This window comes from Thalassophryne amazonica, chromosome 12 (genome assembly GCF_902500255.1).
Source record: "Thalassophryne amazonica chromosome 12, fThaAma1.1, whole genome shotgun sequence".
NCBI lineage: Eukaryota > Metazoa > Chordata > Actinopteri > Batrachoidiformes > Batrachoididae > Thalassophryne > Thalassophryne amazonica.
The window spans coordinates 11,114,184-11,130,958 of record NC_047114.1 but is presented as its reverse complement, the minus strand read 5'-3'; the positions used below and the strand labels follow the sequence as shown (position 1 = coordinate 11,130,958).

At 39.0% G+C, this 16,775-nt stretch overlaps 1 protein-coding gene across 3 annotated transcripts in view; it reads left to right on the top strand.

The window, feature by feature from the left end:
- The window catches only part of efr3a (EFR3 homolog A (S. cerevisiae)), a 240,982-nt gene that overhangs the window by 92,390 nt on the left and 131,817 nt on the right, over positions 1-16,775 (top strand). For all 3 annotated transcript variants that reach the window (XM_034182373.1, XM_034182372.1, XM_034182374.1), the window contains 2 exons: positions 2,500-2,576; positions 14,873-15,000. In XM_034182373.1, coding sequence (XP_034038264.1) covers positions 2,500-2,576; positions 14,873-15,000 — 205 coding nt within the window. The remainder of the gene's footprint in view (positions 1-2,499; positions 2,577-14,872; positions 15,001-16,775) is intronic.

The window sequence follows — 16,775 nt, the reverse complement described above, 5'->3', positions numbered from 1 at the left end:
TTTCTCTTTAGGCCAGTTGATGTGTTCTTTGGCAAATTGTAACCTCTTCTGCATGTCTTTTATTTAACAGAGGGACTTTGTGGGGGATTCTTGCAAATAAATTAGCTTCACATAGGTGTCTTCTAACTCTCACAGCACTTACAGGTAACTCCAGACTGTCTTTGATCATCCTGGAGCTGATCAATGGGTGAGCCTTTGCCATTCTGGTTATTCTTCTATCCATTTTGATAGTTGTTTTCCATTTTCTTCTGCACGTCTCTGTTTTTTTTTTGTGTCCATTTTAAAGCATTGGAGATCATTGTAGATGAACAGCCTATAATGTTTTGCACCTGCGTATAAGTTTTCTCCTCTCCAATCAACTTTTTATCAAACTACGCTGTTCTTCTGAACAATGTCTTGAACGTCCCATTTTCCTCAGGCTTTCAAAGAGAAAAGCATGTTCAACAGGTGCTTGCTTCATCCTTAAATAGGGGACACCTGATTCACAACTGTTTGTTCCACAAAATTGACGAACTCACTGACTGAATGCCACACTACTATTATTGTGAACACCCCCTTTTCTACTTTTTTTTTTTTTTTTACTAATAACCCAATTTCATAGCCTTAAGAGTGTGCATATCATGAATGCTTGGTCTTGTTGGATTTGTGAGAATCTACTGAATCTACTGGTACCTTGTTTCCCATGTAACAATAAGAAATATACTCAAAACCTGAATTAATCTTTTTAGTCACATAGCACTACTATTATTCTAAACACTACTGTATATAGCGCTTTTCCATCTGCATCAGACGCTCAATCGCTTTACAAATAATGCCTCACATTCACCCCGATGTGAGGGTGCTGCTATACAAGGTGCTTACTATACACCGGGAGCAGATTGGGGATTAAGGACCTTGCCCAAGGGCCCTTAGTGATTTTACGGTCAGGCTGGGATTTGAGCAGAGGATCCTCTGGTCTCAAGCCCAATGCTTAACCACTAGACCATCACCCCCTGGAGATGTAACCTGCACAGGACTGGCGTCCTGTCCTGGGGGTGTCCTAGACTCTCATCTACGTCACACTATGGGCACCAGTGGACCTCAGTTTGTACAGGCAATTTAATTTGTAGGACATCTCTTTTGGATTGTCAGAGAACATCTTTTGATTTTTGGTTATAATTTGGTTCCATTATGGTCTGTAGGGCCTTTCTTTGTGATAAACTGAAGAATAGCCTTTTGATTTGAAATGGTTTAACTTTATTTCCTGATCTGACTCCTGTTACATTCTGAATTGAGGAACTAAAGTGTTTCTGGTTCAGTTAACTTCCCCTGACTGAAAGAACGGTTTGACTGACCTCAGTGTGTGAGTCAGTAGGAGACTATGAATTAGCAGACTCCTGGGTTTGGTGCAGTCACTGGGTCTGGGTGTCGGCTGATACAGGTATCCGATTAGCATGCTTCCCTCTGGAGATAACATGCGATGCTACTGGTGATACTAGTTGAAAAATAATGATGACTTAATGAGAAGAGCATTGCAGTAAGACCAGTAAAAATGGCGCGGACGTCGATGTGAACTCTTCTTTGTTCATGTTCTTTGTGGCACTGAGCATCAGAGCCATGTCTTCACTGAAATGCCAGACTATTTATAAAGGTCACAGCAGCAGCATTCAGCTCTTCTGGAAATCAATGAAGTGAGCCATTTAGCAGCAGAGCAAAATGTGCCCAGTTCAGTGAAGAAATATTGAGATATGAGACAAGCTAGGATGTTTAACAGAAATAAAATCTGCAGCGTGAGGTTTCAAAAGGAAACTACTGAGCCATGACAAAAATCGAGTCACAGCTCGGTAGCTGCTACTATTTTTAGAAGCCATTTACTCCCATTTCCTTAAAGGTCTGCAGTGTCTTGACTGTTTCAAAGTGGAGATATTTGCATGAATTGGATCTTCTAGAATGGCATCGGACTGGGTTCAATTCCTGGTCATGCTGCTTGGACAAGACACTTCAACTGCATGGTCTCAGTCCACCCAGCTGTAAATGAGTGCCAGCTTTGGCTGGAGAAGTCACCTGTGAAGGACTGGCTTACGGTCAAGGGGTAGTAATAGACTTTTATGCTATAAAACCTTCGGCTAAGCACCAGCACCAAAGGGGTTCAAGGTCTACATCGTACATCCTTACTTATTAATTTATATATTTAAGCTTATCTTTTGTCTTCTTCAGTGGATTTGCAGTAATCACAACCAGTTACACTGAAATAAAACTTCAGATCTTTAAAATGTTTGTGGGATCAGCTCCAAGTAGCACATCAGGTAGAAACTCCACCGTGTTTGTCTTCAAAGCACCACACAAAACACTTTGAAAACTTTTGACCTGGTGTATTTTGAGCTGTGGAAAATGTTTATTTTATTTAATTTTTTTTGTCCTGACAGTTGTGTTTGAACGTTCATATCCTGATACCTACAGAGTCACACCAGATGCTTTTTCTTATGGTCTAATGTGTGTTTTTTGTCTCTGATCTTGCAGGAGTTTGTGGTTGCTGTGGTCCGCTGAGGCCGAGGTACAAACGCCTGGTGGACAACATTTTCCCCGAAGACCCAAAAGTAAGCAGCCTGTAGATGTGTTCAGTGAAAGAACTTGGTGATCTTTGTTCAGTAAATGCAAAAGTCATAGCAGTGTGATTTCTACACCAGAAATGCAGTGTGATGAGTTTTTAGAAAATAGTTGACTCTCTGCGATACATGGAATGGGATTTGATTTGTGGTCTGTTTGAAGCAATCCCATCCTTGATGAAGTGTTTCTCCTTTTGTTACAACCATTGCTGCTGCTCTTGACTGTGGCTTTAAGCTTGTCACATCTTCATTGTTTTCCTTCCTTGAGCTGTATTAAAAAGGACCTGTTTCAGGTGTTGATTGTCATCAATTGGGAGAACGTGTCCTTCCCATCAAAGACCATTCCTGTTGGTCGCTTCAGTGCTGGCAGGCTTGGCTTCATCAAGTTTACTGACATTGGTTCTAACCTTCTCAAAGACAGTGTTGACAGAATCCTTCTAAGTGGTTGAGGTGCCTCCTGTTGGGGATCCAGGTTTCTGATTCATATACAGGAGTGGGCAAAACAACTTACCCTCTTTATAGTCTTTCATATGTTCATACAGTGAGGAAAATAAGTATCTGATCCACTGTCAAATTTGCATGTTCTCCCACCTACAAAGAATGGACAGGTCTGTAATTTTTATTGTGAGAGACAGAATCTAAAAAAATAATAAATCAGAAAATCACATTGTATGATTTTTAAATTTTATTGCATGAAATAAGTATTTGATCACCTACCAACCAGCAGGAATTCTGGCTCTCATAGACCTGTTAGTTTTCTTTAAGAAGCTCTCTTATTCTGCACTCTTCACCTGTATTAATTGCAGCTGTTTGAGCTCGTTACCTGTATAAACGACACCTGTCCACACAATCAGTGAACCACACTCCAGCCTGAGCACCATGGCCAAGACCAAAGAGCTGTCTAAGTACACCATGGACAAAATTGTAGGCCTGCACAAGGTTGGGATGGTCTACAGGACAGTATGCAAGCAGCTTGGTGAGAAGGCAACAACTGTTGGCATAATTATTAGAAAATGGAAGTAACACAAGATGACTGTCAAGCTTCCTCGGTCTGGGGCCCCATGCAAGATCTCACCTCATGGGGTAAGGATGATTCTGAGAAAGCCCAGAACTACATGGGAGGACCTGGTCAATGGCCTGAAGAGAGCTGGGACCACAGTCGCTAAGATTACATTAGTAACACACGACGCCGTCAGGGTTTACAATCTTGCAGGGCAGCAAGGTCCCCCTGCTTACGCTAGCACATATCCAGGTCCATTTGAAGTTCACCAGTGACCATTTGGATGATCCAGAGGAGGCATGGGAGAAGGTCATGTGGTCAGATGAGACCAAAATAGAGCTTTTTGGGATCAACTCCACTTACCGTGTTTAGAGGATAACAGCCCCAAGAACACCATCCCAACCATGAAGCATGGGGGTGGAAACATCATTTTTGGGGTGCTTTTCTGCAAATGTGACAGGACCGCTGCACCGTTTTGAAGGGAGGATGGATGGGGTCATGTATAGTGAAACTTTGGCAAACAACTAGCTTCCCTCAGTCAGAGCATTGAAGATGGGTCATGCCTGGGTCTTCCAGCATGACAATAACCCCAAACACACAGCCAGGGAAACTAAGGAGGGGCTCTGTAAGAAGCATTTCAAGGTCCTGGAGTGGCCTGGCCAGTCTCCAGACCTGAACTCAATAGAAAATCTTTGGAGGGAGCTGAAACTCCAAACCTGAAAGATCTGGAGAAGTTCTGTGTGAAGGAATAAACCAAAATCCCTGCTGCAGTGTGCAAACTTGGTCAAGAACTACAGTAAACGTCTGACCTCTGTAATTGCAAACAAAGGTTTCTGTACCATATATTAAGGTCTGTTTTTCTATTATAACAAGTAATTATTTTATGCAGTAAAATGCAAATTAATTATTTAAAAATCATACAATGTGAGTTTCTGAAAAATGTAGTTTTTTTTATTCTGTCTGTCACAGTTGAAGTGTACGATAAAATTTACAGACCTCTCTATTCTTTATAGGTGGGAAAACTTGCAAAATCGTCAGTGGATCAAGTAGTTATTTGCCTCACTGTATTTGTCTTTACAAGGTCCATGAAACTGACTTTGCGCATTAGGACCCCGTTAAAGGCATTGTACTTGAGTTGTTTCATTAACGGTACCTTGGCCTGGACAGCTCATCATACTTCTGATTGTTTGTTAATTAAACATCTGCCTGTACACAGGAATGTCTTTTTTTTTTTTATCTCTTCATGTCTTCTTTGAGGCAGCTACAAAAGCAAAGGGTGCAGTAAGAAATCAGAACGTATGAACAGTTAATACTTTGTCAAATTATCACCCTCTGACAGCTTGAGCTGGTGATCAATCAATCAATTTTTTTATATAGCGCCAAATCACAACAAACAGTTGCCCCAAGGCGCTTTATATTGTAAGGCAAGGCCATACAATAATTATGTAAAACCCCAACGGTCAAAACGACCCCCTGTGAGCAAGCACTTGGCTACAGTGGGAAGGAAAAACTCCCTTTTAACAGGAAGAAACCTCCAGCAGAACCAGGCTCAGGGAGGGGCAGTCTTCTGCTGGGACTGGTTGGGGCTGAGGGAGAGAACCAGGAAAAAGACATGCTGTGGAGGGGAGCAGAGATCGATCACTAATGATTAAATGCAGAGTGGTGCATACAGAGCAAAAAGAGAAAGAAACAGTGCATCATGGGAACCCCCCAGCAGTCTACGTCTATAGCAGCATAACTAAGGGATGGTTCAGGGTCACCTGATCCAGCCCTAACTATAAGCTTTAGCAAAAAGGAAAGTTTTAAGCCTAATCTTAAAAGTAGAGAGGGTGTCTGTCTCCCTGATCTGAATTGGGAGCTGTTTCCACAGGAGAGGAGCCTGAAAGCTGAAGGCTCTGCCTCCCATTCTACTCTTACAAACCATAGGAACTACAAGTAAGCCTGCAGTCTGAGAGCGAAGCGCTCTATTGGGGTGATATGGTACTACGAGGTCCCTAAGATAAGATGGGACCTGATTATTCAAAACCTTATAAGTAAGAAGAGGAATTTTAAATTCTATTCTAGAATTAACAGGAAGCCAATGAAGAGAGGCCAATATGGGTGAGATATGCTCTCTCCTTCTAGTCCCCGTCAGTACTCTAGCTGCAGCATTTTGAATTAACTGAAGGCTTTTTAGGGAACTTTTAGGACAACCTGATAATAATGAATTACAATAGTCCAGCCTAGAGGAAATAAATGCATGAATTAGTTTTTCAGCATCACTCTGAGACAAGACCTTTCTGATTTTAGAGATATTGCATAAATGCAAAAAAGCAGTCCTACATATTTGTTTAATATGCGCTTTGAATGACATATCCTGATCAAAAATGACTCCAAGATTTCTCACAGTATTACTAAAGGTCAGGGTAATGCCATCCACAGTAAGGATCTGGTTAGACACCATGTTTCTAAGATTTGTGGGGCCAAGTACAATAACTTCAGTTTTATCTGAGTTTAAAAGCAGGAAATTAGAGGTCATCCATGTCTTTATGTCTGTAAGACAATCCTGCAGTTTAGCTAATTGGTGTGTGTCCTCTGGCTTCATGGATAGATAAAGCTGGGTATCATCTGCGTAACAATGAAAATTTAAGCAATACCATCTAATAATACTGCCTAAGGGAAGCATGTATAAAGTGAATAAAATTGGTCCTAGCACAGAACCTTGTGGAACTCCATAATTAACTTTAGTCTGTGAAGAAGATTCCCCATTTACATGAACAAATTGTAATCTATTAGACAAATATGATTCAAACCACCGCAGCGCAGTGCCTTTAATACCTATGGCATGCTCTAATCTCTGTAATAAAATTTTATGGTCAACAGTATCAAAAGCAGCACTGAGGTCTAACAGAACAAGCACAGAGATGAGTCCACTGTCCGAGGCCATAAGAAGATCATTTGTAACCTTCACTAATGCTGTTTCTGTACTATGATGAATTCTAAAACCTGACTGAAACTCTTCAAATAGACCATTCCTCTGCAGATGATCAGTTAGCTGTTTTACAACTACCCTTTCAAGAATTTTTGAGAAAAGGAAGGTTGGAGATTGGCCTATAATTAGCTAAGATAGCTGGGTCAAGTGATGGCTTTTAAAGTAATGGTTTAATTACTGCCACCACTGGCATGATGACACACCTCATGTGTCATCATGCCACCTCATGATGACACATGAGGTGGTGATATATTTTATCTTAGTTTTCATTATTATTGCTCTCGTTAGGACAAACAGACTCAGGGACAGATTTCTCCAGTAACAATAACAAACCACATTAATCTGCACTTTTCAAAGTTCTTGTGCAATATCTGTACCCATGTGCAATATTTTCCCATGCAGTATCATTCCACAGTTGTACATAATTCTCGTAACAATTACTCACACCCAGTGGTGGGCACAATTCCAATAATCCGATAACTGATAATTTGCTTTAACATCATACTGATATGCGGGCAATATCACCCAAGTCATCCAGAGGCATACATTTTTAACTTTTGGTTCAAATTTTAACCAAACTAATTTTGGACAAGTTATTTAAAATTACTGTCATGTATGAAGTTTTATAAAGTGAAAATATCAGATATATGTTTTAGTTTTAAAGTAATGTGCTAATTTTTAAGGTGTTAGTGAGCGCATGCTGTGCCCAGCACTCGTGAATATATTCTCTGGGTTTATAGACGTTGTTATTGTATTTGCATTTGTTAAATTCCATGCATCTTAAATGTAGCAGACACGGATTATCTGGAATTTTGTTTTGGCACATTTTCAAGGCCTCTACTGCCATCTACTGGCCAGTAGTGTTCATGGCAGTTCACGGCAGTATTTGTCCTGAAGCTGAGCTGACACTGTATGATATTTTAATCACTGTACTCGGTTTCAGTTCAAACTGTACCACAGAGGCACATGGTGTAAAAGTTCAGAGCACCCGATTTATGTTGTACATTCAAAAACCACACGTCAAACTCGTGTTTCCAAAAGCAAAACGTAAGCTTTTTTTTTCAGACTTAATTTACAAAAACTTTCGATGGGAGACATCGAAGTTTAAAAACAAAACAACAAAAAAACATTACAAGACATCTCTGCGGTGTTTGCCCATGGACACTGCGAGCAGTTGGATGCTTGTAGCTCTTCAGCAGCAGGATACCCTCACGACTGCTGACCAGAATAATATCAAACAGGTTTGATTTTCATTTGACCATACGATCAGCGATCAGGAGGTGGTCGTGAGATGTTAAACGCAGCTTGTTACTCCATGTACACTACACGATGCAGGACGCGCGATTAACCCTATAACTCGGTCCAAAAAATTCTCACATGAATGAAAAATCATCTGAAAAAGGGCCAAAACTCGCACAGTGTAAAGCCAACATTTATGTGTCAAGACAGTATTGAGTGCACGTTTTACAACATCATAAAATGTGCGCACATCATAAAACTAGTAATAAAAATAATAAGACTAATAAAATGAGCGCACATTCTCTCCACATGTAAAACATTTTGCGATGACACTTCCAGGGCTCTGTAAAAATGCCTGTTTTTACAAATAAAAAATGGAATATTTTACAAAAGCACATTTATCTGTAAACACCAACATCACCAACGTGACAAAGTGACAAAGTTTTTATTCGGCACACAAATATTCAAATAGAAAAAAATGAACAATTCCACAAACAAACACAGACAAAACTAGCGAGTCCGAAAGGGTGTGGGCTGAAGCAAAGCTTATTAGCGCCCACCCCTGCTCGTACAAGTCCAACAATTCTTATCAGTCATATTTACATAAATACAAATTCACTACTACATGTCGACACACAGACATACACATCAATATACTATTCACTTATAATTATATTTATATAGTACCAGATCACAAGAAAGTCGAATCAAGGCACTTTACGCCAGTAAGGACTAACCTTACCAACCCCCAGAGCGAGCACTAGGCAACTGTGGTGAGGAAAAACTCCCTATAAGGACGAAACCTCAAGCAGACCAGGCTCTTGGGGGTGACCCTCTGCTTGGGCTGTGCCATATATACCTATATACATACTTATATACTTTACACACATAAATATATACATACATACATATACACAGTCACTTATATACATATACATATACACCTACCCATATCTATATATCTACATACGCATATACATACCCACACATTCAAATATACAATGAGTCCCACTTATAAATTGAACATTCCATATAAATCAAATTATATTTGCTTCTTTATGATACTTAGACATGATGTTCTTTTTGAGTAGTTTCTTAAATCTTACTAAGTTACTACTCATTCTAACCTCTGTTGAAGATTTGTTCCATTTCCTCACCCCAACCACAGACACACAAAAACCCTTTACATTTGTTCTTACTGCTGGTTTCATAAAAATTGCACAACCTCTTAAACTATATCTGGATTCCCTCAATCGGAACAGACTCTGGACATGTCTCGGTAAGGCTTGGTTTTTCGCTCGAAATAAAGTTTGAATTGTAATGTAATTGACCAAATCTATGAATTTTAATAAATTTAAAGACACAAATAAAGAATGAGTTGGTTCACGATATTGTTTATTGCAGATGATTCGTATGGCTCGTTTTTGCAAAAGGAATATTGGATTGGTATTTGATTTGTAAGTGTTTCCCCATGACTCAACACAATATGTCATATATGGTACCATCAGAGAATGATATAAAGTAAGTAACCCTTCTTGCGGCAGTAGGTCTTTGGCTTTATACAGAATGGCTATAGTTTTTGACAATTTTGATTTCACATAATTTATATGTGGTTTCCAGCTAAGTTTATTATCAATTATAACACCTAAAAATTTATTCTCTGTTACTAACTCAATTTCCTTATTGTTTATAGTTAAATTTTTACATTTGGGTGCCTGTTTATTTCCAAATATAATACATTTAGTTTTCCCAAGGTTGAGTGACAACTTATTAGTGTCAAACCAAACCTTAAATTTTTCCAGTTCTTTCTCCACTATGTCCAGAAGCTGTTCAAGATTTTCACCGCTACAGAACACAGTTGTATCAGCCGCAAAAAGGACACATCTCAGTGAACTCGACACCCAACTTATATCATTTATATAGATTATAAACAACAAAGGACCCAGCACTGAGCCCTGCGGCACCCCACATGTGACATCCCTGAGTTCAGAATTTGTATTATTGAACTGAACATACTGAAATCTGCCTTGTAAATAACTAGCTATCCATTCATATGCCAGACCTCTGATTCCATATTTCTGCAGTTTAATTAATAGTATTCCATGGTTAATTGTGTCAAACGCTTTCTGTAAATAAAAAAAAACACCTATTGTGTATTGTTTATTGTCAATTGCAGTTGCTATACTTTCCACAAAGTCCCTCAAAGCATGTGATGTAGTTCGAGACCTTCTGAATCCATATTGTTCTTCACAAATGATGTTATGCTTCAGTAAATAATCATTTAATCTTTTAGCAAATATTTTTTCAAAAATTTTGGAAAATTGTGGCAGGAGTGATATAGGTCTATAATTAGAAAATGTGTGTTTGTCACCAGTTTTAAACAGAGGAATTACTTTGGCTATTTTCATTTGAGAAGGAAATTTACCAGTACTTAGTGACATATTGCAAATATAATTGAACGGTTTTACTATACAATCAATAACTTTTTTTAATAAAGCCATATCCAAATTATTAAAATCAGTCGATTTCTTACTTTTTGAACCATGAACCAGATCAAGTATTTCCCTTTCATGAGTACCACCAATGAACATTGAAACAGATTTGTTAAACGTTGAATTATTTACCCAGACGTTATTAGTTGATGAGTCAATTTTACTGGCAAGATTTTTACCCACATTAACGAAGTATTCATTAAAGTGTTCAGCAATAGACTTGTCGTTATCAATCATGATGTAGTTGTTACTCTGAAAAAAATGAAGGATAATCTCTAGTTACTCTATTCTTTTTTACTATTTCATTTAATATGTTCCATGTGTTTTTGATGTTATTTCTATTTTTGACAAGTAACTCATTATAATATATTTTTTTTACTGAGTCTCATGATATTGATTAACTTATTCTTATATGTTTTATACTTACTTTCAGCTTCCTTAGTTCGTAGTTTTATGAAATGTTTATATAGTATGTTTTTCTTTTTACATGCCCTCTGAAGCCCCTTAGTTATCCATGGTTTGTTGCTATATTGATTTCTATATATTTTGTCAACAAATGGACACTGTTTATTATACAAACTGGAAAAAATGGAAATGAAAGCATCATATGACCTGTCAACATCATCAACAAAAACATCTGACCAATTCTGACTTGATAAATCCTCCCTTAAATTATCAATTGTTTCAGGTGTTACTTTTCTACTCATGAATTTGATATTGCTTCGATACTTACAACAACCCTCCAATGCAAAGACTGAGAAAACTGGCAAGTGATCACTGATATCACTGACCAGTAGTCCCCCACTAAGATTACCGGATATAACGTTAGTTAAAATATTGTCAATGAGAGTTGTTGAGTCCATAGTTATTCTGCTAGGATGAATGATGGTTGGAAACAGTACAAGGTGTTTATAAATGAAGTGATTTGTGGATGATTGTGAGGGTTTAAAAAATCTATATTGACTATCCACAGACAAATAAATGCTTATTTCTGTTGATTTTGTTGTACATTCCTAAGATAATGTCTTCAAAGGTGTCAATATTTGTCCCAGGAGCTCTGTAAATACAACTAACAACTATGTTTTTGGAGTTTATAGATGTAATTTATATGGTAACACATTCCATGATGTTGTCCACTGTAAATGACATGTTGTTAATGAGTTTACAGTTATAATCTGACCTTACAAACAATGCAACGCCTCCACCCCTTCTCGTCTGCCTATTAACCAGGAACAATTCATAACCATCAAGATATACGAGATCTTTATTATCCTCATTTAACCATGTTTCTGAAATTGCAATAACTGAAAAACGTTTTTTGGATGTTTTCAAACAATCATTAATAGTGGACAGATTACGAGAAAGACTTCTGCTGTTGAAATGTATAATTGAAAAATCTTCATCATTGATTTTATAATTTTTGAATTGTTCTTCTGTAAAATATTTGTACTGTCTCACAATATTCTCACTGAAAAAGGTATCAGGATCATTTTCAGATTCGAAGGGGTGGTTAGCAGAGTTATTATAATTAAATGTATCTAGACAGAGCTCCTGGGCAGAAATAAACGGATCATTATCCTTAGTCATTATGTCTCTCTTGTCTCCGGGTGTAGATGATGTGGATGAGTGGGTTGCTCCAGTCTGCATCATGGTGCTGTGATGTGTTTGAGTCCTCATACCTATTGTTCATATTTGTCCAGCTCCTCGATGTTCCTTATTGCCATAACCTTTGCTTGTCCTGGTGATCCGTTCAGTTTGATGAATATTTTACAGTTTGAAGTCCATGTGTGCTGGATTTTTTCCCTGTTTCTTTAAGAAGCATGCTTTCCTGGCGATGTCGGCGTTCCGTTTGGTGAGATGTTCATTGATGAATACGTTTGTCCCTTTCAGTTTTCTTCCTTGTTTTAACAGTGCTGTTTTGTGTTTTCTGTTGATAAATCTCATGATGACGGTTCGTTTATCACCGTCATTTCTCCGGGGCAGAGGGTGGCACGCTTCAATGTTATTTAAATCCATTTCTATACCTTTAGATAGGAGGAAATCAGCAACCTGTTTTTCCACAGAGCTGACCTCCTGTTCACTGGGCTCCCCTCCGCTCTCATCTGTTACCGCCCGTGCGTAGGACCGTGGTTTGATGTGAAGACCTGTGATGATGACGTCGTTAATTCTGGTGTACTGCTCCAATTCAGCCACTCTATTTTCCAGCTGCACCAGACGCCGGTCTTTCTCAGTGTTCTGGAGCCGTAATGCCTTCACCTCCTCCACCAGATCCATGATTGATTTCTGTTGCTGCTTCACAACAGAAATCTCCTCTGATAGAAAGTCCAGAGATTTTTTAATATCGTCACCTTCCTCCGCTGTCAGAACCTTCTTAGGCCCCATGGTCGGCTTATGGGCAGCTTGACGATCACCGATGTTAACAGCCTGCGTTGTTTGTCACCGGGATGGATCTGCACTGCGCTGGTGCCACGCGGCCTCGGTGTTTCCACGCTGATGGATCCGCGGTGGCTGCACGAGGCCTCGGGGAAGCGGCACTCGTGACGCTCGGCTTTAATGACGCAGCGCGCGGTCCTCTGTGAATTCACCACGTTGGGCGGGCCTCGGACGTTGTTGCCGTCCAGTCGCGGGACTAAGTTGCCGGTTGAGGTGGTATTCCCACTGTCCGGGTTGGCAAACACCGGCGTGGCAGATGGCAACTACAAACACCACCTCTGAAAACTCAGGTACAAACTTTTTGCAGCTTGCTCTGACGACACGCAGCTCTCTAGTGACGACACGCAGCTCTCTCACGCAGTCTGGCATGTTGGTTTACATAATGAATGACTGAACCAGTCAGTGTTTAGCAGAGGCACTTTTACCCACAATCCTTTGCGATCTGTCTGTGTTTGTTACAAAACCTCAGAATTAGTGCATTATTCAACATTAAAAGATATATGTTATATTTTAACTTTGTACAAATGACAGAATTGACATTAATGGAGTTATTCTATCAGTATATGTTATATTTTAACTTTGTACAAATGACAGAATTGACATTAATGGAGTTATTCTATCAGTATTCACACCAAACCATAAGTCAGCATGACTTTATTTTCCAAGACCTCCGCCTGACCAGAGCATTGTGTTTGGTGGAGACCTGGCTTTGTGGCTGCTCTCAGTGTGCTTCTGTGCTGGAAGCCGTGTAGTAAACAAGAGCTTCCAGCTGGGGGCAAGATGTTCAAACAGAAGTGCGGGCTTATTGTTTGGGTCTGTTGTCGCTTTTGATGCTTCCAAAAGCGATTGTTAGCGATTGTTGTTAGATTGTTAGTTAGTAGTTGCAAATGTACCAGAGACAATACTGGAATTTATTGGTTATCTGTAACTTCGATACAATTTTGGGTGGTTTATCGGTTTATCTGTATCAAAGATAACTTTTTAGTTATCTAATTATCTGTTATCGAAGTTAATTTTTTGGTTATCTGTGCCCACCACTGCTCACACCTCGGAAAAGCTCCTTTTGGAGTTGCACTCAAATCTTGTTGCAATGTAAATTGCAATGACAATAAATGCGGTTCTGATTCTGATTAAAAGGTGCTGTTGTTCAAATCAATTGTACTTGGTACAGTTTCACCGAAAGGTAAAAATTTCTGATATAGTTTGTGTGAAACACTTCACTTAGTTAAGTGAAGTATTTCCCTAGTTTTTGTGATGCAGATATTGCATTGGAATAAGTTGGTAGCAGTTGGTCATTGAGTATTGTCATCATTATTAGTGTAGTCTTTTAATATTGGCCAAAAAAGAATTACTGGAAAACTGTAATTTTTCAGTTGGGCTTTTTTTTCTTTCCATGAGAGGGAAGAAAGGGGGTTCAGCATAAATCAGCTAGGCTACACATAGAAATAAGAAAAATAAATAAAATCCACATCTACACTGTTTTAGCCTTTGTATTCCTAGAGTGGTTTATTGGTTTATAGAGTTGTTTATTTTAAATATTATCAAATAATAACATGAACATTGCTCCTGCTCTTAGCTTAATAACCACTAACATTAACAGGCAGAGAGAGTATTTAGAACTATTTTAGTAAAGATATTAGCATTATGGACCCAACCATAGTCCATGATGATGATGATGATTTCCCTCCAGCTTATTAATTGTTTCATTCCAATGTGACAATGTTATTTTTATTATTGATTGAGTTGGTGATCCATTTTTTTTTATTTCTGGCAAATTGCTTAGTCCATACAAATGAGTACCAATATAGATTATTAAATAAGACGTGCTGATTCAGGTACATGTATAAATAAAGAGCAACAGTTTGTGACTGTGAGGAAGTGAACCATTAACTGTCCAATAAACCGATCTGGATTGGGATCAGAATTTGTTATTGAATGTTAACCTTGGGGGGTGGTACAGTTTATGTTCCTGCTGTATCATTAAATTGTTTAGATTGTTAAAACACAAGAATGTTTAGTCAAATCAAATGGAGAAAAGCCGCAAACGTTTGTCAGAATCTGTCGGCCGTCATGGTTTCTATCCCCCCATGTAGCGTTCACTGATGATTAAAGAAGTCGATGTTCACACCGCACCCATGTTGTTTCTGTTTAGGATGGACTGAGTAAGTCTGACATGGAGAAGCTGACCTTCTATGCCGTGTCGGCTCCAGAGAAACTGGACCGGATTGGTGCCTACCTGGCCGAGAGACTGAGCAGAGATGTGGTGCGACATCGATATGGGTGAGTGACAGATGATGTAAAATCTGAAACCCCCGCAATGTATGAAGCCTTGTAGCTGAAGGCCAGTTTATATCAACATAAATATCCAGAAACCCCCTGAGATGTGGCCCACTATCGTGAGTCGAGTCTGTCAAGTGATTGTTGTGTGCAAAAATAGACACACGTATAATAAACGACAAGTCTTAACCTACTCGGCAAATAAAACTGAACAGTTTCTCAACAGATGAGAATGAGACAGACAGACACCAGGATAAAGATTCATGTTGTACACTTGTTTTTTAAGTCCATATGATAGTCAAATTATTTTTATTCCAGCATGACAATATATTGGCCGATATGAGCGTTTCATGAATTTATCGGGATCTGCATTATTTTTAGTTCTATGAAAACTTTTACTGAATAAATTATACAGAAACACTTTCACTGTTGGAATTTGCCATTACTTGTCTAGCAGAGGGCACTCCAGTGGCATTGTTTTCAGTGCTGTCAAGCATGGCTGGGACTCCATCACCCTTTGCAGGGTTCTCCTCAGACAATGGAATAATGGTGCTGTGCTGTTATACTGTGGCGTCATCTCGCAATGTTTTAGTGCAAGATTTGATGGGAATCTGGCCGCATGCAAACCCGTTTTTGCAGGGAAACTTCACATAAACAACTTCAGCTCTTTATTTTAACCTTTTGGCATCCAGCTGACGCAAACCTTGACAAAATGCAAGTGTTACATGAAGTCTGATGATCAGAGGACAATCTCTGCATTTTTTGTTTCGTCTTGGTGACTGCAGCCCATGCAGGGTGCTGCGATTGCGTGTTTGTCCAGCGATGGGGCATGTCGGTGTCGACGACCGAGCAGTCTCCTCTAAAAATTGGTCTGCCCTGCCTTCACTGTGCTTGCATTATTATTTTTTCTTTCAAATAAATGTAATGCACATTCATAACGTGCATCCAGTGTGTCAATGAAACAAACATTTTAGATTTAATTTTACTACTCAAGAATTCAGCACAGAGTCAGAACAGAAACTGTACTTAAACATTTTTATAGGGCTGAAACGATTCGAGTAATTCGATTACAAAAAATGTTCGAGGCAAATTCTTTGCCTCAAGGCTTCGTTTAAAGCTGTAGTACATACACCAGGCCTGTATGTGGCGCTGTAACGCTCCCACAAAAAACACAGAAGAAGACCATAGTGCTAATCAATGTAGCAGGCGATGCTACAAGTTTGCAAAGCCACACACTGAGTAAAGTAAAGCCTTTTAAGAGAAACTGAAACTGACTTATTGCACATTTAAAGTGAAGCAGTGTGTTTGTATATATTTAAAAAAAAAAACACGTTTTGCTCCACTAGCCGTTCTCCACCTCTGCAGATGAAGTGAAAGGACGCGCACTTTAAATGAGTCATTTTTAATGATTAAAAAAAAGCTTTAATTCAGATTTGGTAAGAGTTTTTATCAACAGGCAGCTTTTGTGGAAACGCTGCACTCCACAGCCGTTTTTCAAAGGCTGTGTTATTCACCAAGTATCCACAGAAAACAAAGAATTTGACTTTGGTTTGAGCTACACTCTGTATGGCATGTAGAAATATACACTAAACACCGAATGATGCACAGTAATAAAAAGTGCAAATGAAATATGCAATAAGAAGGAAAAAAGAATGCAGACTGAAGATTTCACAGACTGCCTGGGCTTATGGTTTGGCAAAGCTCTAAAACTCTTAATATGAAAAAATGAATAACCCGGCAAAACAGAGAGAGGGAACACCCTAAACTTAAAAATCTGC